General features: G+C 39.0%; 1 protein-coding gene across 1 annotated transcript; it reads right to left on the reverse strand.

Moving 5' to 3' along the window:
* Window positions 1–1,378: 1,378 nt before the first annotated feature.
* LOC121385719 lies at window positions 1,379–24,638 on the reverse strand. The gene is made up of 6 exons (XM_041516483.1): window positions 24,600–24,638; window positions 19,305–19,447; window positions 9,500–9,587; window positions 7,543–7,765; window positions 5,395–5,539; window positions 1,379–1,605 (listed from the first exon to the last, which is right to left on the reverse strand). Exons 2-6 carry the CDS (start codon window positions 19,393–19,395, stop codon window positions 1,532–1,534), a joined length of 621 nt encoding a protein of 206 aa, XP_041372417.1. The 5' UTR covers window positions 19,396–19,447; window positions 24,600–24,638; the 3' UTR covers window positions 1,379–1,531.
* Between the last annotated feature and the right edge of the window lie 926 nt (window positions 24,639–25,564).

The following is a 25,564-nucleotide window of genomic DNA, read 5'->3' on the forward strand; positions in this document are numbered from 1 at the left end:
TACCTACACATAGTATTGCCTTGGAATAGTAGGTCCATACTGGTTGCACATTTCTAACTCTTTCAGTTTTGAAGTTATGATGAAAAGTATATTTTTAAAATAATGACGGCGGCCATTTTTAACATATGACCAAATATAAGATCAGCCATCATGAATCCTGTGTCAAAAAATAATGGTATAGACATAAGTCCACCTCTTTAAGTCAAAAAGATTATTTCGGTTCATGGCAGCCATCTTGAAAAGTGCTAACTCCGGCACCCCGTTGCTGCTTTTAAAATGTGTCCTAACTGTTACCTGTACCATGTTTGATGCTTTGGTCCGGCTATCAACTAATACATTTAAGTCGTTTTGGTGCTATACATCGTTTAGATTGTATTTTGCAACATAGTATATTTTGCAATGTAGTATACTCAAAGGCAAAAGTTATTGTGACATGGATTGTTTGGAGTAATAAATTTGTGAATGGATTTATGGATGTAAACCAGAGAAAATGTGCATGAAACAGCTCAAAGAAATGAAACCAAGTTGTTGCAGCGATTGCATGCTTTGTGCAAGAAACATGAAATATTCGGGAGAAATGCTGTCCAGTGTTCACATCAAAATGCCTGACATTCAGTCGCAAATCATTGCCACTCTGTGCGGCCTTCAAAAGTCCAGAAGTCAGAAAAACACCATTAGTGAATTGTTTGATGCAATTTCGTCATGCCACGCCTCAGTGAAAATGACAGATGGCGAGTCATAGGGGTGCTTGAATCTGGGACCTCGTAGCGTGACATCGCACAGAAACACCATATGGTTCTTATGGCAACGATATCAATAAAACAACCAGGTCAGGGAAGGTCCCCGTAGCGGCTGACCACCCATGACAACCCCTCACCAAGACACATTGATCCGAACCACGCATCTGCGAAACAGGTTCCAGCCAGCAACCCTCACAGCCCGTACCATCCCTTTCTCCAGCGTTTAATGGCCTCAATGAGACGAAGGTGCCAGGCCTGTATCAATGCTCAAGGTGGACACACTCGCTACTGACTGTGTGAACTTCGCTCTGGACCCCCTCTAGTGATGTGGCTCATTTGCACATGGCAGGTGCGCCCTTTTCATGGACTATTGCTCGTTTCCATACCTTCGGACATTTTTCTTTCCATGTTATAACGTTTCATACACGGCAGTAAAAACTTATCATCAATTATCTTTGTCATTTGGGTGCCACAATAACTTTTGCCTTCTAGTATATATTCTGCAATGTAGTACGTTTTGCAACGTAGTATATTTTGCAATGTAATATCATGTCTGGTGACAAAAGCACATAGACCATCGAACATTCACTCATATAGTTGTTACTTTCTTTTAACTGATAAATACACAAACTGACTACTAACGAAACAACTTTATTTCTGAAACAAGCGTTAATCAATGTGTTCTGTAAAAAATGTTTTAGTGCAAAATGTTTCTTTATTGTTGTTATTTGGAACAAATGTTCGGCCATATTGAAGGGATCCTGTCTGTAACGACCATTTCAAGGTCAGCGTCAAGCTTTTCGCACAAACAACATCACACCGAGCTGTAGAAGACACACCAGGGTGAGTGATATCCCTTTGGTAGCTGTAAAGAAATTGAAAAATAATTATCTTTCCCTGTTAAGGGCAAATAAGTATATATATTTTAGAAAACAATAGTACTAAGAACAAAAATCTTTATTGTCTAAAAACCAAAAACCAAACACCCCAAACAAACCAAAAATAACAACAACAAAAAAACACGAAAATAATAATACCCCCAACAACCCTTCGCCCCCAATCCCCCAAAATAAAACATCCCCCTCCCCCCAAGAATATAACTGACGTGATAGAAAGCAAAAGAGAGGGATATTTGTTTATTGGCTATGGATATTTGTTGTTTATATTGTGGTTATTTCGGTACTTAGTCCAGAGTAAAAGAGGAAACCCCCAGGTGTCATATGAGCTCCTTCTGCTGAAACAGTTTTGATGTACCAGTCATGGTGCACTGGCTGTTATGAAAACAACAACCCTACAGTCCACAAAGATCTATCGACATTGACATGACAATTTGTTTTGTTTAACAACACCACTAGAGCACATTGATATATTAATTATCTGCTACTGGATGTGAAACATTTGGTAATTCTAACTCGTAATCAAAAGAGGAAACCCACTACATTTTCTTAATGCAGCATGGGATCTTTATATGCACTTTCCCACAGACAGGAAAGCACATACCACAGCATTTGACCAGTTATGGTGTACTGGCTGGAACGAGAAAAAACACAATCAGTTGAACGGATCCACTGAGGTGGTTCGATCCTACGGCGCAAGCACTTCAAGGGACTGAACTAGATCCCTCCCCTACATCGACATGCATGTGTAGCCCAGTGGTAAAACGCTCGCTTGATGCGCCGTTTGGTCTGGCATCGATCCCTGTCGGTGGGCCCATTGGGCTATTTCTCGTTCCAGCCAGTATACAACGAATGGTATATCAAAGGCCATGGTATGTGAGCATATAAAAAATCCATTCCTACTAATGGAAATATACAGCGGGTTTCCTCTTTAAGACAATACGTCAAAATTACCAAATGTTTGACATCTAATAACCGATGATTAATAAATCAATGTGATCTGGTGGTGTCGTTACCCCCCTCCCACACATACACACCCTTTAATTCTACATGACTGACATGCACAATGACATGTAAATAAACTATAACACAACATATGCATGTTTTCGCACGGATCTTTTCATGTGAAACTGAAAAATAATATTAGAGATTTTTATACGCCCGTCCATAATGGGTCGTATTACGGTATGGCGTTGTCCATCCATACGTCCGTCTGTTAACTTTTTCTTGTCCGAACAATATCGTGCATACCGATGCATAAAGGACAATCAAACCTCACATGTAGGAACAACTTGGGATGGCGGTGTGTCGCGTACTATTACTAGGTCATTGTGATGCAAATAAATCAAATAATTTGTCTATATTCTGAACATCATAAGGACATCTGGTTTAGCTTTTGAAGAAAATGCTAAACAAAATTTCCCTTTCTAACAAAGAACAATAACTTCATTAATCAGACAGCACCTTCTCCAGGGGTCGAGACGTAGCCCAGTGGTAAAGCGTTCGCTTGATGCTCGGTCGGTCTGGGATCGATCCCTGTCAGTGGGCCCGTTGGGCTATTTCTCGCTCCAGCCAGTGCACTACGACTGGTATATCAAAGGCAGTGGTATGTGTTATCCTGTCTGTGGGATGGTGCATATAAAAGATCCCTTGCTGCTAATCGAAAAGAGTAGCCCATGAAATGGCGACAGCGGGTTTCCTCTCTATATCTGTGTGGTCTTGAACCATATGTCTAACGCTATATAACCGTAAATAAATGTGTTGAGTGGGTTCGTTAAATAAAACATTTCCTTCCTTGCTTTTTTGCACCTTTTCCAATGGATACAGTATAATTAGTAGTTGGTCCAAAACAAACTGTTCATCCATCCCATTGCAAAAAAATTCACATAATTAGAATTGAATCATATAGTATTGAGTATAATGTACCTCACCGGTACTCTTGTTATATTAATTGCTCTTGCTTTTTCTGACACCCAACAGCCAATGTGTATTTTTGTGCTGGGGTGTCGTTAAACATTCATTCATTCATTCAAGCTTGCTACGCCAGGATGGTTTTTGAGGGTATCCATATTGGAATGGGGAAAACATACAGTCTATAAGTCGTGTTATGGGGCAGTAAGAAGATATAAACGGTAGTGAGGATAAATGAGATGTGAGTGGGGTAAGGGGGTGGGGGGTGGGGTGGGGGGGCAGGAGCCACGTCCCCTATGAAACCCTCTCTGGCTACGCCGTCGCCAGTGCAATGAACAGGTATACAATACGATTGTATATGACAGTGTGAATAATTCCAGGGGTCATTCAACAATTACGTAAGCCTTTAGGTAGGGGTATCATGGGATCCATTACAAGGTGAGGGACCTAGCGCAGTGGTAAAGCGCTCGCTTGACGTGCTCGGTCTAGGATCGATTCCCGTCGATGGGCACGTTGGGCTATTTCTAATTCCAGCCAGTGATATGCGTTATCCTATCTGGGATGATGAATATAAAAGACTCCTTGCTACTAAGCGGGTTTCCTTTATCAATGTGCTTTAATGGTGTTTTTAACTTTAAAACGCTAGCGGGATGGTGAAGAGTGACATAACGTTATGAAAACTATACATTTTAGTTTAATTTCATATATTAAATAGAGGCAGATATATTCTGGGTTTTTTTTTGGTATTACATTTTGTATTTATTAGTATCGTCCGTTTGACCTGCTTCGGTGAGGAACCTGTTTCGGTGATTGAGTCGTTTGTGTGCAACAGTACGTGCATTTGAAGATTTCTGATATCGTTGACTTTTGCATGGGGAAAGTAATAAATGTCTGTCACAATCACAGGCATGTTCGTAAAAATAAAGTTAAAACGAGTAAAGAAAGCACGATTGAACTTGACCCACTCATAAACACGGCACATTTCTTAATGCCTTTTTTCTATGAGTTTCAAAGACTGTCATTTGAAAGAAAATTTAATTTTAAAAACTATTTGTGTCTGTGAACTGTACTGCTATCTAGTTATTTAAGTCACACGATTGTTACAGCGTCTGCTGACAAAACTCTCTTTACAGATGCTTGCCGAAAATATTTGGTCCTTATATGTTTTAACATAAAGATCTTTCTGGATATCAGGTTATGTAGTGAACAATATTTACTGCTGATGCATGCTACAGTTCTTGACACACGTGCGGTAAACTTTGCTACATAGCGGCCAGTCTCGTGCTTATTTGAAGCATAGAAATACTAATAAAAAGGTATCTATTTGGATAACAACTGTCTGTTTACAAATACTAACATGCTTTAGAACCGAATGCTTATGCTTGCCAAAACTGGTTCACCCATGATAATAACAGAGTAAAGCCAATAATATTACGTAATTTTAAAGGAGACATTGTCTTAGCGTTACAAAACGTTAAATGGGGGAGTAGTAAATAATCAGATTTTGCGCTACATAAAATCAGGTTTCCTGAAAATATGTAGCAGGTTGCTATCTGACGCAGACGGATACAAACTGAACCGGACGAAAGAAACGTTTTATGGCAACACTGGCAAACAATCTATGTCGCATCTGCGATGGATCTGTCCGACGCAGATGATTTGTGACTGTGTTCCCTTAAATATATTCATTTGGTCTGCGTCGATCGGCGTCCAACTATATATTTTATGGAAACCTGCTCAATGTCTGAACTTGCCGCTATAGCCTCATGTTACTGTCACTGTTACTTTATTAACGTGCCTATATCCAAAAGAGGTTCAGGCACGTCTAATGTGTACCATGCACGTACCTGTCCCGGCTGTCTGCTCGTTGCCGTTGATGTTGCTGTGAACTCTAAGAACACCTCTCACGGTGTGTGTTGGTCTGCGGTCATCTTTCACTAAACCAGCTTCACGTCGACGTCTGTTGTTAGGTAGAGCACTCGGACATGAAGGCTGAAATAATAATAAAAACGCACATACATGTATCCATTTTCATGTGATAATACAAATGTAAATAAAATCAGAAAAAACGGACTCCTTTTAAACTGTATTTAAATAAAATCTATCCAATTTAAGCAGATCTTACTGTTGGCAGTATACTGTGGATCTGTTTTATCTTTACTTTATTTCGGTACATTCAGGCCGTCAAATGAAAGCATATGAGGAATTATTGTACAACAGGTATTTACAGTGGCAAGATCAGATAACAGAAAAATAGTAATACTGAAAACATTACAGTTAATGACTAAATAATGGCTTGTCTGATTATGTAACTTTAGTTCTAAAGAATTAATAATTTGTCTGACCTTTAATTTGAACAGATTCTTTATGACCGTGTTACTGTTGGTGGCGGGACGTAGTCCAGTGGTAAAGCGTTTGCTTGATTTGCAGTCGGCCTGGCGTCGATCAGCGTCGGTGGGCTTATTGGGCTAATTTCTTGTTCCAGCCAGTGCACCACGACTGGTATACCAAAGTCCGTGGTATGTGCTATCTAATCTATGGGATGGTGCATATAAAAAATCCCTTGCTACTAATGGAAAGATGTAGCGGGTTTCCTTTCTAAGATTATATGTAAAAATTACCAAATGTTTGACATCTAGTAGCCGATGATTAATAATGCAATGTGCTCTAGTGGTGTCGTTAAACAAAATAAACTTTTGTTTCTGTTGTTTCATTAATACCCAGTGCAAGCAGACCCCCCCCCCCCCCCCCCCTCCGCCCGACAGATTTTATCTCCAGTTTATTTTGGCACACAGTGGCATAGCGACTATTCAACAATTACTTAGAGCTCAACGGGTGTGTGGATCATGCACTGCATTACAGTTCATTATGTGCCAGGTATTTACTAAGGCCTAATAAGGGTAGACATAGGCGCACGATGCAACCCCAATCCTCTCCCTGACTTTCTTCGAATTACCATAGCTTATTCTGAAAAACCCTTAGTTGGACAAGGAAACCCTGTTATGTACATCTACTTGAGCAAAAGAAAGAAAGAAATGTTTTATTTAACGACACACTCAACACGTTTTTTAACGGTTATATGGCGTCAGACATATGGTTAAGAACCACACAGATATTGAGAAAGGAAACCCGCTGTCGCCACTTTATGGGCTACTCTTTTCGATTAGCAGCAAGGGATCTTTTATATGCACCATCCCACAGACAGGGTAATACATACCACGGCCTTTGATATACCAGTCGTTGTGCACTAGCTGGAACGAGAAATAGCCCAATGGGCCCACCGATGGTGATCGATCCCACACCGATCGCTACGTCCCGCCCCGATCTACCTGAGCAAGATAAGTTTGTATGAATAATCACCTGTTTTGTTTTTTATTGTTAATGTTTTATATCTAGTATTTATCACCAAAGAAACAAAACAATGTTGGATAGGTGGTGCATATGGATGGAGAGAGAGAGAGAGAGAGAGAGAGAGAGAGAGAGAGAGAGAGAGAGAGAGAGAGAGAGAGAGAGAGAGAGTGCGTGTGTGTGTGAGTGAGAGAGAGAGAGAGAGAGAGAGAGAGAGAGAGAGAGAGAGAGAGAGAGAGAGAGAGAGAGAGAGAGAGAGAATGAATGAATGAATGAATGTGTGATAAAGAGAGAAGAGTGCGACTGAAATAGTGTGTGAGTGAGAGATAAAAACGAGTGTTAGAAAGTGTGAAAGTGAAAAGTGAGTGAGACAAAAAGTGAAAGACAAAAGCAGAGAGAGAGAGAGAGAGAGAGAGAGAGAGAGAGAGAGAGAGAGAGAGAGCGAGAGCGAGAGAGCGAGAGTGGGAGGAGTTTTTGTGGGGGTTTTGGTGTGTTTTTGGGGGGTTGGGGAGAGGTGTTGGTCTAAGCACAAGACGTGGCGAGCGAGGTTCAATGTGCTTAATTTAGTGTTATGTAATTGTTAAAACTTGTAATTGATAAAAACTAAATCTTTGACTAGTTATTTACGAGACGTCTATGATACTTACTGTATTTTTGTAATAATCTTTAGCCTGGCACCCATGTTGGATATCATTTTGGGAGCAGAGGATGATTTCGCACTCAATCACAAGCGTGTTCAGAATATCCGTGGCACCTTTGAACTCGAACACCTTTACTTTTGATACCAGGCTTAGTTTGTTAGACGACGGCTTCCACTTAAACGGACTGATTAAATCCTGTACTTCTGTTTCTGGACAATTCTGTCCAGCCCTAAAATACACAAAAGATCAGTTTTAACGTCTTATTCCAAAGTAGCGTTCGACTGGATGTGTTCATCTATGTGCATGCATATGCATTTACAGGTGTACGTGTGAGCGGTGTCTGGGCGAGTGTTAGCTAGTTTGGATATATGTGCGTGCGTGTGTACGTTAATGAAGACATTAACAATGTCTTAAAGTCCTTTTTAAATACACAACGCGAACACGAACGCAAACGTGACCACGACCGCGAACGCGTAGTTTGTATTGGATTGGTTTTGCCCGAATTAAACGAAAATGCTCGAATCTTGATAACAATATTTATTCTTATTAGCATTATTACCAAATAGCTATATAGGGTTGTAAACGACGTTTCAATTGGATTGAGTTTTAAAAGCCAATTTGAATGAAAGCGATGATACCAACTGTGACCACGAAGTCGAATGTATCTAAATTCGTGCGGAAAACCGCAGACATTGCCTCTAGAGCGATCTTTTTTATTCACACTAACTATTTGTTATCAGTGAAATCCGAGCTTTTATTTACGTTTGGCTGAAACCACATAATTTCATTATGGACTATCGATTATAAAACATAATTGGTTTATCCCAACTGATCAACTTTCCATTGTAAAATCGGTTAAAATGATATGCACGTAAGGAGGATTTGAATTATAAGGACCATGCACCTATTGTCATGTTTACTGGGATAGACCCTAACATTGACTAAGTTTGCCTTTAATAACTATTAAACATCCTTTTACTTTAAGTATGCATGAAAACAAACGCTATCCCCAACATATTTATATCAATTCCATCTAAACTGAAGAAACAATTATAGTTAACCTTGAAATGTTCATTTTTTAAAGTTGAAAATCAATCCAATTTTACATGACAAAGGCAGTCTTGCTTTTGAAGACACAAACATAAAGAAGGATGTCTGTTAACCAAACTGCACTATTTGTCCCAATTACCGTTTATATGAGTGACGATCGCATTCGCATTCGCTTTCTGTGTAAACAGACGTTTACATTCTGTCTACCGTCGCAACCAACATCATCTGTATCCTATTTATTATGTGTTCCTGTATGTATGTATGTACGTACGATAGGGTATGTATGCATGCAGGTGTGTATGTGTATGTATGTATGTTCATGTGTTTGATGCATGTGTGTATGCATATGTATGCATATGTACGATGTATATGTACGCGCTTGTGTACACGTGTTTGCTTGTTTGTGTGTTTATGTGTGCTTACGTTGTGTTTGTGTATATATGCGTGTGTCTATTGGTGTATGTGTTTGTGTGTGCGTGAGATATGCGTGAGTATTATTTTAAATGTAGCATTATTATTGTATGGTTAGATTTAAAATTTCAAATGCTTAAGCATCACCACACTATCTGAATTAGCCAAATTAAGGCCACAGCATAGCTGTCATGGGAGACCGGGTGGTCAATGTTAATACGAATTATGCCATAATGTATTAAAATGGTATTTGCCATAGTATATGAATTCATAGTTTTGAATTCTGACTTTTATTGAGTGTTTGGATTATCTTTGTTAAAGAACAGACTTGTTTCTATTATATGATACTATAAAAATATTCTGATATGTGATCTTAGGCTCTGACCTATTTGACTCCCAAAATAATTGTTAACTAAAAGATTATCATTATGTACCGTGTTTCAGTTTTACAATACTATTATAATATTTGTTTAAATTTGTGTAAATAAATTGATACTAGTACTTGAACAGATCTAGGAACGGAGTGGTCGAGTGCTCTTTTCCAAATGCTTTGCATGTGTATGGTACCAATCTCCAACCCGTCAGCTGACCTGCAATGTCATCCATCAAAATACATCAACATGTCAAAAGACTTAAGTCTATACGCCGAATCTTACGGGAATGGGTAGGTATTTTTCTTCCGAAATATTTCATCATTTATTAACTCACATTAAAATTCTATGACATACACAAAACATAATAGAATCTATACAAATCTGATACAAGTAAAACTAAATATGTATTATATATTTGCTGTATATTTATTAAGCTATGCAGAAACAGAGAATGAATGAATGAATGAATGTTTAACGACACCCCAGCAAGAAAAATACATCGGCTATTGGGTGTCAAACTATGGTAATGCAAACAAATAAGGTGATGATCAACATCAATATAAAAATTCAAGATTTCAATAAAAACAGTGTAAAGAACTGCAAAAATACAAATATCACAGATAGATACTGACTTTTACTCAAAATTTCAATTTGTGCTGTATTGGCCATTCTCAAAGAGAATATTACACCCCTGCAATACGGTGAGGTTACAGCACGCGCAGGAGAGAAACAGAGAAGTGCAGTGGATACCTTATAGGTAGTACTAAACCAAATAACTCCCGGCTGGGTCGAAGTTAAAGGTGCACCCAACTTTTGATGGAGCAGTTAACATCACAAGTCCTGTGATTGGTGATAAATGTGAAAGTATTGGTTGTAAAAAAAATTAGTTTCATCTGTACAACAATGTATGCAATTTTATTTCATCTAGTACCACTGTGTCAAGTAGCCTTGTGCTTGAAACATGCACGAGGTACCTGTACAAAACGTACTCACATTTTTTGCGGAACTAGGGTAGTCATAAACGCAACCCATTATCTCTGAAATGAGCAGCTTGAACCCCATTTTTTCTGATTCACTTTAAGGGTGAGGGGTGGTAATATAAATAATCGTTGTGTATATGTCGGTTGATACGCTGCAGGTAGGAGTTTTAGCCACATATGTTATTATTGTCGTGTATGGGATTTGATTTAGTGGTATTCAACCTAAATACCGACGCTCGTTTACGTTTTTAAACATTCCTAAACACAGGTTTTACAATCTTACTGTAACATATATCCTAAAAAACACAAATGAGTTCCTTTGTCTGGTAATAACATCATTTTTAAACATTCGAAAATAAAATAGCAAAAAAGAAATAGCATATCATATATTTGAACAAAACGGTCAAATATATGTGAACAGAAAATGGTACAAGTAACAAACATCATCAAATCTATTCTTTTCTATAAAATAATTTGTTAAATAACGTACACAGTAATAATACGATTACTTGATTGTTTACTAAAAGCTTTTGAAAAATGACGATTTTTTTAACGAGATAACCCAGAGGAAATAAAATCTATGCAACGATAACTCGAGATACCCATAAACAGCAATATTAGAGTATCTACATGTATCTATCTACATGTATCTATCTATCTATCTATCTATTTATCCATCCATCCATCCATCCATCCATCCACCCATCCACCCATCCATACATCCATACCCACCCATCCATCTATCTATCTATCTATATATCTATCCGTCTGTCTGTCTCGATCTCTAAGTATCTACCTCTTTCTATCTCTCTTCATCTTTCTCTCTATATATCTACATACGTATATCTATCATTATATATTTGTATGTACGTATGTACGTATGTATGTATGTATGTATCACACACAGCCACACACAGACACACACAAACACACACACACACACACACACATACACATGAACGATTACTCACTCATCCATATACTTCAACACACTTTGTGATAAACCTATTTTAAAGGTGTAAACCCTAGTTTCAACTCGTAAAAATGGACACTAAGTTTAATTGATCTACAAACCTGTCACACACTTGGATACAGTTATAACAGAGTGAAACAAGAGTCTATGACATTAAAACAGGAAAATATCCTTAAAAAGTAGACTAGAACTCGAATCAATAAATACTTCTCAGACGCACGTACGTTTTTTGAAAATGCATTTTGTAATACTAGTATTAGAAACAACAGGATGACCAGAAACACTTCGGTCCTACGAACATGGATAATATAAACAATAAAATATAAGTAATGTTTGATTTCAGTGATCATAAACGGCTCTAATAGTGAAAAATATGCTTTACTGTTTAAAAACTAGGGGCTGTCCCTTTATGAATCAATTTGTACATCCGAAGTGTATATAAATAAAATACGCATTTACATTAAAGTGCCAGACTAGTGTTTATACACTACAGCATACGTTTTACTATTACAACAGTTCATGGTCGTTGTAATGTATATATCACTAATACCAATAGCGATATAGAAACTATTATCGTTTAGTTACTATTACCGGCATGGCCAAGCAGACGACCAGTCTATGTTCTCAGTATAAATAAAAGCCACTATCATTTTTTTAAATGAGTTTGTTGAACCAAAACATTACAGATGATCGATTTAAATTTAACACATGTTTCGAAGACAGAGGTCAAGGAATTTCTGAGTTTGTTGCTGAATCAAGACGTCTCGCGGAACATTGTGAATACGGTGCAATGTTAGATGACATGCTGCGTGATCGTATTGTATTTGTGGTTTCTGATTATGGTGTCCAAGAACGTTTACTGTCCGAAGCAAATCTAAATTTCAATCGTGCACTAGAAATTTTGCGGAGTATGGAAATGGCTGCTAACAATGTGACACACATTCAAAATGGTATGCATGGTCTTGTGTCTTCTCGACAGAAGGAAATATTAGGGAGAAATCCTGTCCAGTGTTCACCATAAAAGGTCAGACATTCAGTCGCAAATCATTGCCACTTTGTATAGCCTTCAGAAGTCCAGAAGTCAGAAAAACACCATTAGTGAACTGTTTGATGCAATTTTGTCATGCCACGCCTCAGTGAAATGACGGATGGCGAGTCATAGGGATGCTTGAATCTGGGACCTCGCAGCGTAACGTTGCACGTCAATTCAACGTCCACAGAACACCATATGGCACTTATGGCAACAATATCAACAAAACAACCAGGTCAGGGACTGTCCCCGTAGCGGCCGACCACCCGTGACAACCTCTCGCCAAGACACCTGGATCCGAAACACGCATCTGCGAAACAGATTCCAGACAGAAACCCTCACAGCCCGTACCATCCATGGCAACAGAGGTGTATCAGCGAGGACAGTCCGACGACGTCTACGCATCTACGACATCCGTGCAAGACACCCAGCCAGAATGCCAATCCTGACGCCAGAACATCGACGTCGACGTCGTGTCCTCTTCACTAATGAATCCCGTTTCCTTCTCCACAGGACACGTGTCTACAGACGTCAAGGTGAACGTTACGTCACGCCATGTGTGGGGATCGTTTTGGAGGTGGTGGCGTTATGATATGGGGTGGAATTACAGCCACAAGCCGGACCCAGATGGTTGTGAATGAAGGCAATTTGAATGCTGTGAGGTACCGAAATGACATTTTGCAAACAACTGTGTTACCGGTTTTGCAACAGGAGGGCCCCGGGATGACATTACAACACGATAACACCAGACCACACATTGCTAGAGTTGTGCAGCAGTATCTGAATCAGAACAATGTTGATGTGCTACCCTGGCCTGCCAGTTCCCCGGATTTGTCACCAATCGAACATGTCTGGGATGAAATGGATCGACGCTTGTGACGTCTTCCAAATCCTCCAACAACACTGCAGGAACTCCGACTGATCCTTCCTCAGATCTGGAATGGCATTCCCAGGAACCTTTTTCCAGCGTTTAGTGGCCTCAATGAGACGACGGTGCCAGACCTGTATCATTGCTAAAGGTGGACACACTCGCTACTGACTGTGTGAACTTCGCTCTGGACCCCTCTATTAATGTGGCTCATTTGCATATGGCAGGTGCGCCCTTTTCATTATTGCCCGTTTCCATACCTTCTGACATTTCTCTTTCCATGTTATAACGTTTCATACACGGCAGTAGAAACGTATCATCAATTGTCTTTGTCTTTTGTGTGTCACAATAACTTTTGCCTTTTAGTATAAAATGGCGATGGACAAGTAACCAAGAAAAAGCATTTTCCGAGTCGAGAAAAATTACAATGCCAATAAAGAATTAATTCTGGCTTGTGTCGCTTCACAGTATGGCATTGAAGCTGTACTATCACACAAAATGGCTGATGGAACAGAGAAACCTGTAGCTTTCGCCTCTAGAACCCTGAACTGTGCTGAGAAAAAAAGTATTCACAAATTGAAAAAGAAGCACTCTCTGTAGTTTTTGGCGTTAAAAAGTTCAACTCGTATTTGTTTGTTCGAACATTTTGCATTGCAAATGACCATAAGCCACTACAAACACTGTTTTGGGGAATCTAAAGGAATTCCAACAATGGCTTCCTCTCGTATACACAGATAAGCATCAACTCTTTCTGCCTACAACTACACATTCAGGTATATTCCGGGTAAGGACAGACTTTTGCAAGCTATGAAACCTGAATATGTGCCTATCCCTGTTCTTTCGAGAGTGAAAAGATTCATTACGAATGGTTGGACGAATTCAGATGCACCTGAATTGAAGCCATATCATGTTCGAAGAAATGAGCTGAGCACTCATGGTGGAATTGTACTATGGGGACCAAGAGTAGTCGTACCCCCACAGGGATGTTCACGTGTTCTCGCAATGTCACATGATTCTCACCCTGGAATCTTGAAAATAAAGACCATTGCGCGTAGTTATGTTTGGTGGCCAAACATTGACTCTGAAATCGAAAGGGGGGGGGGGGGGGGGGGAGGGGCGTAGCTCAGTGGTAAAGCGTTCGCTTGATGCGCGGTCGGTCTAGGATCGATCCCCGTCGGTGGACCCATTGGGCTATTTCTCATTCCAGCCAGTGCTCCACATGTGGTATATCAAAGGCCGTGGTATGTACATCTTGTTTGCGGGATGGCGCATATAAAAGATCCCTTGCTGCTAATAAAAAAGAGTAAACCATGAAATGGTGACAGCGGGTTTCCTCTCTCAATATCTGTGTGATCCTTAACCATATACCTGACGTCATATAACTGTAAATAAAATGTGTTGAGTACGTCGTTAAATAAAACATTTCCTTTCCTGAAATTGAAATGTCAGTTTGCCAGTGTAATTCATGCCAAATAAATGCGACAAGCACACCAGCTGTGGAAATGGAAACGCATCCACATTGACTATGCTGTTTTTTTCATGAACAAAATATTTCTGATTATAGTTGATGCTTTCTCAAAATGGATGGATGTACATGTGATGACAATAGCAACTTCTCAAGCTACAATCGAGAAACTCGAAATGACATTTGCCACACATGGCTTGCCTACCACCATTGTATTCGATAATAGAACTACTTTCACAAGCAGCGAATTTGAAGCATTCATGGCTCGAAACATTATATTATCGAACACATAAAGACTGCTCCCTATCACCCAGGATCCAACGGACTAGCAGAACGTTGTGTCCAAACGTTCAAAGAAGCAATGAAATAAAATCGAAGGGCGATCTGTAGAATCAAAAGTGACTCGCTTTCTGTTCAGATACCGAGTTATGCCACACTCGACGACTGAAAAGTCACATTTGGAACATTTAATGGGGAGCAAGTTGAAAACTCATCTTGACCTCCATCACCCGACGAGACTGCAAAATTAAAAAGGTTCAATCAAAAGAAAAAAGTTCATCATGATACACACTGCAAACACAAAACTCTTTCTGTTGATGACATGGTATTTGCAACAAATTTCGGTAGAGGTTCTCGCTGGATTCCAGGCACCATTCTAAGTCAAACCAGTTCGGTATCCGCCATAAAAACACTTGAAGGTCAGATTATTCGTAGATACCATGGCCACTTGAAACGTCGTTACACTAATGAGATTGTGAATTCTAATGTTATTCTGGATTCCATGAATACCACACAACATACCACACCAGTAAACAGTTAACCCGCTGTGTTCAACCCTGTGCAGCACAGTCAACCTATTGTACTCAACCCTGTTCATCGCAGTCAACCCAAAGCGCTCAACCCTGTGCAGTGCAGTCAACCCATTGTGCTCAACCCTGAACCAGAGCATGTCAACCCTCCAGTTCCTGTTCGCAGATCTATTAGACATTCAAAATCACCAGACAGACTGAATCTCTAAGTACACAGTCCAGTCAATTTATGCAGCAAAGGGGGTCAACCCACAACAAAATCCAACAGAATTTATTTCTTCACCATTCACCCCAGAAAGGCTCAAAAACAAACATATAAAAAGTCCTCCTAAATCCAAACAGTGGAAAAGTGTCTGATTTGTATAAATCCAATATGGCCACCACAATATTAGTCATTACGCAGGGTGGTTTTATTTTTGATAAATGTTCACCTCTAACCAAACTAATTTAAATGTTTAAATGTTGTAACTTATGTAATATAAAAATAGAAACAAACAGAAACAACTTGCAGTAAAAAAAAAACGTGTATTTTATTTGGAAAAAAAATCAAAATGGCTGTTACAATATCCCGATTTTAATACTTTTAACATATAGTATTTTTCTCTTAATTTTCAATCGTTTAATGTTTTGCACATTTAAGTTCTGTGACATGATAGAAGGTATTACACCATATATTTCATGGATGACTTCACACAATGTCATGATGTACTCCCGCCTACCTTCTGGTAAACGAGTTGTAGTTCTAGAAAATCCAGCTTGTCACCTTCTAAGCAGCTTATGGTGTTCTCCCAACTGCTAGTATATCTATTTTTGTGCTGTTTTGTTTTCTAAACACTTACTGGTTTGTGCGCCTCAGCTTCAGTGCAAGTCGTTTGTAATATTGATAGTTCATTTAGTTGTTTAGTTGTTTTTGCAGCCACAGCAATGGCAATGTGCATACTTAGTAGATCACCACTGAATAGGGTGATGAACATTTATTTATTCTCCCTCATTTGCCCTTGAATACCACAGACCCTGAGTGGCGGGACATACCTTACTAGTGGTAAAGCACTCACTTGATGCGTGGTCGATCTAGGATCCATCCCCGTCGGTGTGCCCATTGAGCTATTTCTCGTTTCAGCCAGTGCACCATGACTGATATATAAAATATGTCTTGCTATTAATTGAAAAAATGTAGTGGGTTTCCTCTTTAAGACTATATGTCAGAATTACCAAATATTTGACATCTGATAGCCGGTGATAAATAAATCAATGTGCTCTAGTGGTGTCGTTAAACAAAACAAGCTTTAAATACATACCCTGTGTAACCGTGCACCCTCATCTAACATATATTGGACATCCCCTGGTGGCATGGGTATATCTGGGAGCATACAGTTTGAGATGCCGATGCAAATCTACTAAATGTGAAGACAGCCACTGCTGCTACTGAATGAACCACTAAACCAAGTACATGTATACTTGTTGTAGATATATACTATATATGTGGATAAAGATGACTTGCACTGATGCAGTGACAAAGAACTCAAACAAGACAAAACAATAGATACCCAATAGTCTTCGTACACAAAGACCAATCAGATGAGAAGCTGGATTTTGTTAAAATACAAAGATTTCACCACAAGGCAGGTAGAATGGCATCAGAGTCGATTTCCCCAATCTCAGCAAGTGCCAAATCCACAGCGTGCACGTCTACATTCAAGTGCAACAGTGGATGGCACATGGGGACTCCATAAAAGCATAGGATTGAAAATGGTACGAACAAGGAGGGACGTATATACCATTCCTAACAGACAAGGTACCAGCCCCAACAGAACTGTTAGAGGCTGTTAGGTGTATGTCTCTGCATGAAGAACGGGGTGAGTTGTGTGAAACAACACTTACATACAGATGATCTTTAAACTGACTATAGGTCAAAATAGATCTAAATGCAATTCCAAATGCACCATATCACCACTATACTATGCTACATAAATTTTCAGCTTGACTTGTGTATACATTCTACAAAACCTTATGGTCACCATGCAGATGATTATGTTTATTTTTAACTGGCGTAAAGTTTGTAAACAGTTAATGTTAGGTGACCCTCAAAAACAATAACCCTACTATTTATAGAACTATTTTAAAAGTATCGGGACTATGTTTGATATTCCACACCCATTACTAAGTGGATATTTGCCACCTTTAGTGAAAATTGTAAGCGCATACATGTTGGTCAAATATTGTTAAAATAGCAATATATTCAAAACTAAGTAAAACAAAATGCTCTTCAAAAGTGGCTCCTCAAAAACAATAACCCTACTGAATCTGAAATTGTGTAACAAAGTATTGAGACTCACTACAATATGGATTTTTACCATATTCAGTGAAACTTGTAGGTCCATTGGTCAAATATTGTCAAAATAGCCACTGATTAATACATGACGATATATCCATTTTTGAAAGAGTTATGGCCCTTGAACTTAGGAGATACAAATATTTGTTTTCCGAACATGTTTTTTGGAATGCCTCAGAATATTGACCTGAAATATAGATTTATCATATACTGTCCAGGAACAGGCTTGCATTTCACGGCGATATACCGATTTATGGTCCTTGAACTTAGGAGATATAAAATATTATTGGGCCCGGTAGAAGGACATGCATTTCTTTAGCAGTACTCCCAGAATGCTTGTTTTAAAAAAATATATTTCATTCTACATGCATTAGCATGTTTAAATATTGAAATTAGTTTAATTAGAGGTGAAATTTGGTAACATTGGCGTAATGACTAACATTATGGCGGCAATATTGAATTTATGCAAATTAGGCACTGTTCCACTACTTGGATTTAGGAGGAAGTGCATCCTAGGGTTACGGCATGGCCAAGCAGACGACAAGTCTATGTTCTCTGTATGAACAAAAGCCACTATCATTTTTTAAAATGAGTTTGTTGAACCAGAACATTGCAGTCGTTGAAATCAGACCTTACTTAGATTTTATTGTTTAGATTATCCATCTCCATACAATATAAGTGTTTCTGGTGAACCTGGTGTTTCTAATACCATAAAACAAAATGCATTTTTGATATTTTCAAAAATACACGTACCTCTGAGAAGTAATGTTTATGGATACGCGCTCTATATAGTCTATTTTTAAGGATATTTACCCGTTTCAGTGTCACAGACTCTTGTTTCATTCTATTGCAATTTTATTTTAACGTGTTACAGATTTGTGGATTAACCAAATTTAGTGTCCAGTTTTACGAGATGAAATTAGGGTCTGCGAGTTTAACCTAGCCATATTCCAGCTCTGTTAATAGCAAACAATTTTAATTACAGCAAACTGAAAACAATCTCTTTAACAGATTTTAAATTTGAATCAAATTAAAGGGACATTCCTGAGTTTGCTGCCTTGTGAGATGTTTCCGACTAAGAAAATATTTCTACGATTAAATTTACATATTAAATATATTTTCTTGTTTAGAATATCAGTGTCTGTATATTCAATGTGTTTCTGATTGTCTTAATATTTGTAAGAAGCCCAAACTGAATTTTGTCTTCAAATAATTTCGTAAGTACGAAAAAATCTTTTATAGGAAATAAAACAAAATTTAACCTAGTACAAATATTAGAACGATCAGAAACACGTTTAATATACAGTCACTACTATTTTATGCAGAAAAATATATTTGATATGTAATTACAGTCATCAAAAATTCTCTGTTAGTCGATAACATCTTAAAACTTGCAGCAAACTCAGGAATGTCCCTTTAAGAATTGTCTTTCACGCTGATGTTTCCTAAAAAAATCATCATGTAGTCAATACTTACTTGTACTGCTTGGCTGTATTGTCATAATTAGTGTCTCGCCAAGATTAGCATGACCTGCAATAGCTGCACCGCCACTCTTAGTGAATGTCATTGCAAACGTAATGCTTTGTGACGTGCCAGTCACTGATGTGGGTACTACGGTACTGAAATAAATACAAAATAGTTTAATCAAAATACTCTCCCCCACTTTGTTCAACACTAATCAAGGGCAGTAAATATAATTGTTGTAATAATGGTTTTGGTAAATAAACATCACAATGGACAGTCCGTAGCGCCACCTGCATAACTATATGAAAAAGAGGCTGGCAGTTTTAAACAAAGGATTTTTTCCATTGATTAATGTGAGATTTGTTTTCTTCAAAAATGAAAAAAATAAAAAAATAATACAAATTCAAAATGGGTCGCAAAGTTTGTTCTGTCGGTATCTGTGGTAACCAGAAGGGCCGTAGAGTGTATCCAAGCTTGCATTTTAAGCGTCCGTTGAAACCATAAAGAAATTCTAACAAATATAGATTCTATATAACTGTCATTTTTCGAAACCACCAGATTTAAAAAGAAAATGCCATGGCCGCATGAGTGCGGAACGAGGAGGAGCGGGTCCGGCAAGTCATGTTATTAGGCATTTTAGGGTGTGTGGGTTTTCTGCTACCTTTCGGTTTAGAATTGTGTGTGTGTGTATTGGAGGGGGGTAAACCTAGTTGTGGGCAAATATGCACATGGTAACCACCCAATCATACTTACCTGTAAATACTAACTCCGTAGTCTCATCTCTCAGATTAGGTGAACCATCGTACAAGGGTCCATTCACCAAGTAGGCTATGTAACGTTCTAGTGGGGAGGCGAAGGGAAGGGAGTTATATTATGTATATAGAGTAGGGCAAAATAAAAAAAGAAAGAAAGAAACACCCCCTAAAAAAACCCGTACATTTTCGTCCTCGAGTTTCATAATACCAAGAAAGGAAAGGAATATTTGTTTAATCACACATTAACACATTTTACCCTACGACTATTCCCAACATAGTTATTTTGACAATAAAGCAGCAAGGTATTTTTAAATGTAGTTTTACCTATTCAGCACACTGCATGCCACTACCTTTGATTTATTATTCATGGGGCTGTTGTTGGGACGGAACAAGCCTAAGTACTTATGGAAGTCAATCTATCCAATAACCCATTTGTATCTCAGAAGAGTTTCTACCACCGAGCTACAGCTTGCTCCTATCGGAATACCATATACATATTGCATATACATGTAGCAGCGTCAACCACACATGGCAATGGCTTATATCTGTTGGGTTTGATTCCGAAGTATACACGTATCCTTTAAGTTTAAGATATATTAATAAGATAATGTTGTAATTTACCTTATTTTATGGTATACAGAGCTTCGTTTATACATGTATTCATTAAGAAGATACAAATGTACAGATATTCATAGAAGATCTTTAAACATATGTTGAGGATACAATATAGCAGAAGGTACGGAGGGCAAAATTACGTATCCTAACATCTTGGAAATTAATGGACATATTTTTATAATTTTTAGATAAATGGTAGTAAGAGAACTGCTGTTTAGCATCTGTTACATGACATGCAGTGTTCAATTTCACTATTTCAAACCCATAACCACATAGTAGGTGCACTTATGGTCTGTTTTGTTTTTATTACGTACTCTCAAAATATTTTTTGGCAGAAAGCCTGTGATATATATACAGTGGAACCCCTGAAGACTGGACCCTCTCTCAACCTATTTTACTTACTTTTTTTTAAAATAATACATTTTAATGTTATTTTTATTTAGATTAAACAAATAATAATTATATTATCATATTATATATGTACATATTTTGATTATATATATAACATTGTTGACGTCACTTCAAAGAATTGTCGACGTTTTCATGGTAACGTTTTCGTAAATTTTCGTAACTTAAGGGAAAATGTCGAAATAACACTGAAATGCGCACCTTCCTACCCTTATCACGGATCTGCGCCTGACGGCGAATACAAATAGTGCAGAACTATGTACAGTATAAATCCACTGTCTGAATGTTTTAATAAAATGAAAAAACTAATTTTGGGATATATTTTTATTTTTGCATGGTGTAGGGATATTTAATTCAAGGACACATCGTTACATTCCACAAGAAAAAAATCATATTTGGTCATTATGCAGCTCTAGGTGAATATATTTTAAAGCTGCAATCTCAGGGTTTATGTGTGTGTATATATATATATATATATATATATATATATATATATATATATATATATATACTCTGTCAAAAAAGAAATGCATAGGCGTAATATTAATGGAATTATCTCTTTAATACAAAGTGGCATAATTTCGTTATTTATGATCGTATCACAGTCAAATTTGACATGCGTATGTGACAACGTTCTTGCTATGGACTGACGGCAAACAGCGTCGCACGAGGGCGCTGAAATTAGTACCTTGTGTGCCCACCAGCAGCAGCAATCACTTCGCGACATCTCCTTGGCATAGACTGAATGAGTCTCTGAATCCGGGCACGTGGAATCCTAGCCCATTTTTCCTGTAGTGCATGTGACAGTTGCGGAAGCGTCTGAGGCTGCAGGTCACGCTGGCGTACACGTCTGTCCAGCTCGTCCCATAGATGTTCAATGGGGTTGAGATCTGGCAATCTTGATGGCTATGGCAGCACATTAATGTTCTCATTCTGTAGCAAATCCATTGCTACACGTGCCGTATGCGGCCTGGCATTGTCCTGCTGAAAGAGTTCTCTCTGTCGATCCAAAATGGGAAGCATGTGACGGCGAAGAATTTCATCCCGGTAGCGACAGCTGTCAGGTTGCCTTGTACGAACACAAGTTCACTTACATGTAGATGGCTCCCCACATCATGACACTCTCTTCACCCAATCTGTCAACTTGGGCGACGCAGTTGTTGGCAAAACGTTCAATGCAGCGTCTGTAAACACGTTGTCGTTTATCACGTCGCTGTAGAAGGAAATGTGACTCGTCGCTGAACCATACTCGCCGCCAGTTTCCCCAAGTTCCACCCCTGTACATTCGTGCACCAGCGAACACGTAAATGTCGATGTTGACGTCGCAAGACGGGGCCAACATACGGTCTCCTAGCCCGTAAACCAGCTTCTCGAAGTCGTTTCCGAATAGTTTGTGCAGACACCCTTCTCAAACCAGGTATGCGTCCAGCAGTGTTCGTTGCTGTGGCAGTTCGGTGACGCAAGTACAGAACCCGGATGTAGCGATGTTGTGTTGCAGTTGTTATGCGAGGTCTTCCACTTCTGGGCCGGTCTTCAGCTGACTGAAACTGCTGGTACCTGTCCCAGAGACGTGAAATTGTGCTCTGATGGATATTCATGTGGCGTGCGACTGCTGACTGCGATTCACCTAACTGGAGGCGGCCTATTGCAATGTTTCGAATCTGCAGGTTTAGTCTTGGCATCTTGTAAATCGTCTACGTCGAAATGGAAATGAGGCATCATTGCGAGCATTGCAGCTTTAAATACCCATCACTACCCCAATCCTTTCCCCGAGTTTCACGTGCATTCACCAAAATCTGACCATTTCACGCCGATTTCCTTCAATTGTCGCACAACTTGCCACAACGTGCGTTAAATTTGTTTTAGGGTGCATTTGGGCATGCTGTCCCATTGCAGGAACATTAACAAATATGGTCATTCAGCAACATTGTACAAAAAACAACAACGATATTTAGTAAAATCAAACACTTTTCTTCTTTCCCTATCACCTATGCGTTTCTTTTTTGATAGAGTATATTTATTATTTAACTGTTTAGAAAGACCAAGCTCGTCTACATTGGCGAGTCTTTCTGTATCCTTTTGGAGGTTACAGTGGGGATTGATCGAACGATCCTGCTCATCAAGGGACACTATATGTCAGCTACGGGTATTGCTCCAGAAGGATACAAAACAGGCAAAGCACAAAAAGCGCTAATGTTAATTTTGACATTTGTGGTTGATGAGTTGCGACGTTTGTCAGTGTGGCATTTGTAGCAATCGGCGTTGCGACATTTGTGGTTGATAACTGTGTGGTATTTGTCAATGATTAGGACATTTGTGGCAGTCAAATTGCAGCATTTGTTATCAAAATGACATTTGTGGGCACTACACACACGCCTGGTGTTTTCGTTAGCTTTAACACCATTTTGACACCTCAGTGGCTCTTCTATAAAACTAGTGGCGGATCCAGAAAATACAAATGGGGGGGGGGGGGCAATTACGTGAGGCGGAATGCAAAGGGAACTTTGGGGGAGGTTTGGAGGGGGATGGTAAAAAAAATGAAAATTAATATGTAATAAAATTATAACTGTCGCAAACTTTAGAGGGGTGAGTGGGTCCGGGCCCTAAAATTAAATTGAACATGCTGAGAACGAAATGTACGCCAAGCGATACGCCATAAGTGACGTATCGCTGTTGACGTAACTCATGTTCACGTTACTGTTAGGTGTGTGGTGGGTTGTAGATAAGAATGAAATGGCCTTACACACCATACATATAACTCTTTTGTTTATATATGCTTTGTTCTGCCTTAATTATATATTTCATTTCATTTCATTTGAACATATTTCCGTGATGGACACACACCTCACCTATCTGGGTTGTCTGTCCAGGACAGTGGGTTAGTTGTTAGGAATTAGTGAGAGAAAAGAGGGTGTAGTGGTCTTACACGTACCCATTGAGTCGTTAAACCCCGCTCTGGGTGGGAGCCGGTACAGGGCTAAGAACCCTGTACCTATCAGCCTTATTTTCCGATGGCTTAACCACGATACCACCGGGGCCGGTGTATTATGTATTAATAATCAACTGATATGTCATTAATTTATAACACTGGGGTGGTTCCAGGATTTTTAAAAAGTATACCTACAGTACACCAAACTAACCTAACATGCATTATATAAAGGCAACCTTACTCCAGAAAAATCCACCGGACAAGGGTATAACGTACTGTTCATGTGCTAAACGCTGGATTTGCATGGCGCTCCAGGAAGGAATGTGGAGGGGACGCACCCAGTACTCGCGCCTGTGCCATACATGCATATTTTTTTTCATATTAATTAATTACCGTGCATACCAATTTAACACATACCATAGGGCCTGAAGATCCACTCAATTTCTATCTTAATAATATTATGTAAATGCTTACTCAATAGGCTAAAAAAAGAAAAGTTGGTTGCTTTCAGATTTATGAATGTAGTAATTACTAATTTCAATTGTTAAAGTTCATATTGGCTTGGCTTACTTGAACATAATACGACGCAATTAACTTTACCCAATTTGCTTAAGTGATCCTGTCACTTTAAAGTGCTCTCCCGACTGTACTCCTTGACAATTCACAGAATATTCAGAGTCTGTAATATAACTGGAACCTACTTTCTTCATTAGCATTACAGTCACATCTTTACCCTACAAAACAAAACAAAATAGTATATCATTAAGGGAACTTGGTAATAAAAATATTGTTTTACAATTTTATTAGAAAATCACAGTATTTTGCTTTGATTATTCATTTATTTACGTCCATTTGAACCTCGCCCAATCACTCTTTAGATTAAGTGAAAAATGACAATGTTTTGGCAAACATAAAACGATGTGTTGCTTTATAATTTGACCTTGACCTCTAAAAGTGGGCAGCTGCATCTCAAATATTCGTTATGGTCTTAAAGTAGAATTGAGCCCAGTTTAGTGCTTTAAAAGTGATTTTTTGGTAGACATTTGACCGTGATCAGACCGTGACCCTGACCCCTAAAATTGGATAGCCCCCTCTCTGAATAATTGTGTGGTCCTAAAGTTCAACTGTGCCAAATTTGGTGCTTTAGGCCAGTATCACAATACCGCCTAAATACGAACACTCTGTCTGTCTCTCTTAGATACAGCCCGATATTACCGAAGTCCAAAGTTAATGCCTGGTTCACATTTGCTCAGGTGTCCCAGTTTCAAATTCGGCGCCGTGCGATAAATGGGTCTACGATTTTCCGTAAAAGTTTTGAGGCATCGTAGGTGGCTACGGGCTACGGCGTATGTGTTCACATTGTGTACGAGCATCGCGCGATTTCTCGTACCGGTCCTCGGGGGCAGGCCAGGGCAAAGCCGTACAGAGGCTGCGCGGAGATTGTACGGAAATCGTGCAATTTCAGTGCAGTTACCGTGCAGTCCCCGCAGCCTCCGCACGGAAATCGTACGGAGCCCGTGCGGCTTCCGTGCAGAGGCTGTGCGGAGATGGTGCGGTGACCGTGC

This window comes from Gigantopelta aegis, chromosome 12 (assembly GCF_016097555.1).
Source record: "Gigantopelta aegis isolate Gae_Host chromosome 12, Gae_host_genome, whole genome shotgun sequence".
In the NCBI taxonomy this organism is placed as follows: Eukaryota; Metazoa; Mollusca; class Gastropoda; order Neomphalida; family Peltospiridae; genus Gigantopelta; species Gigantopelta aegis.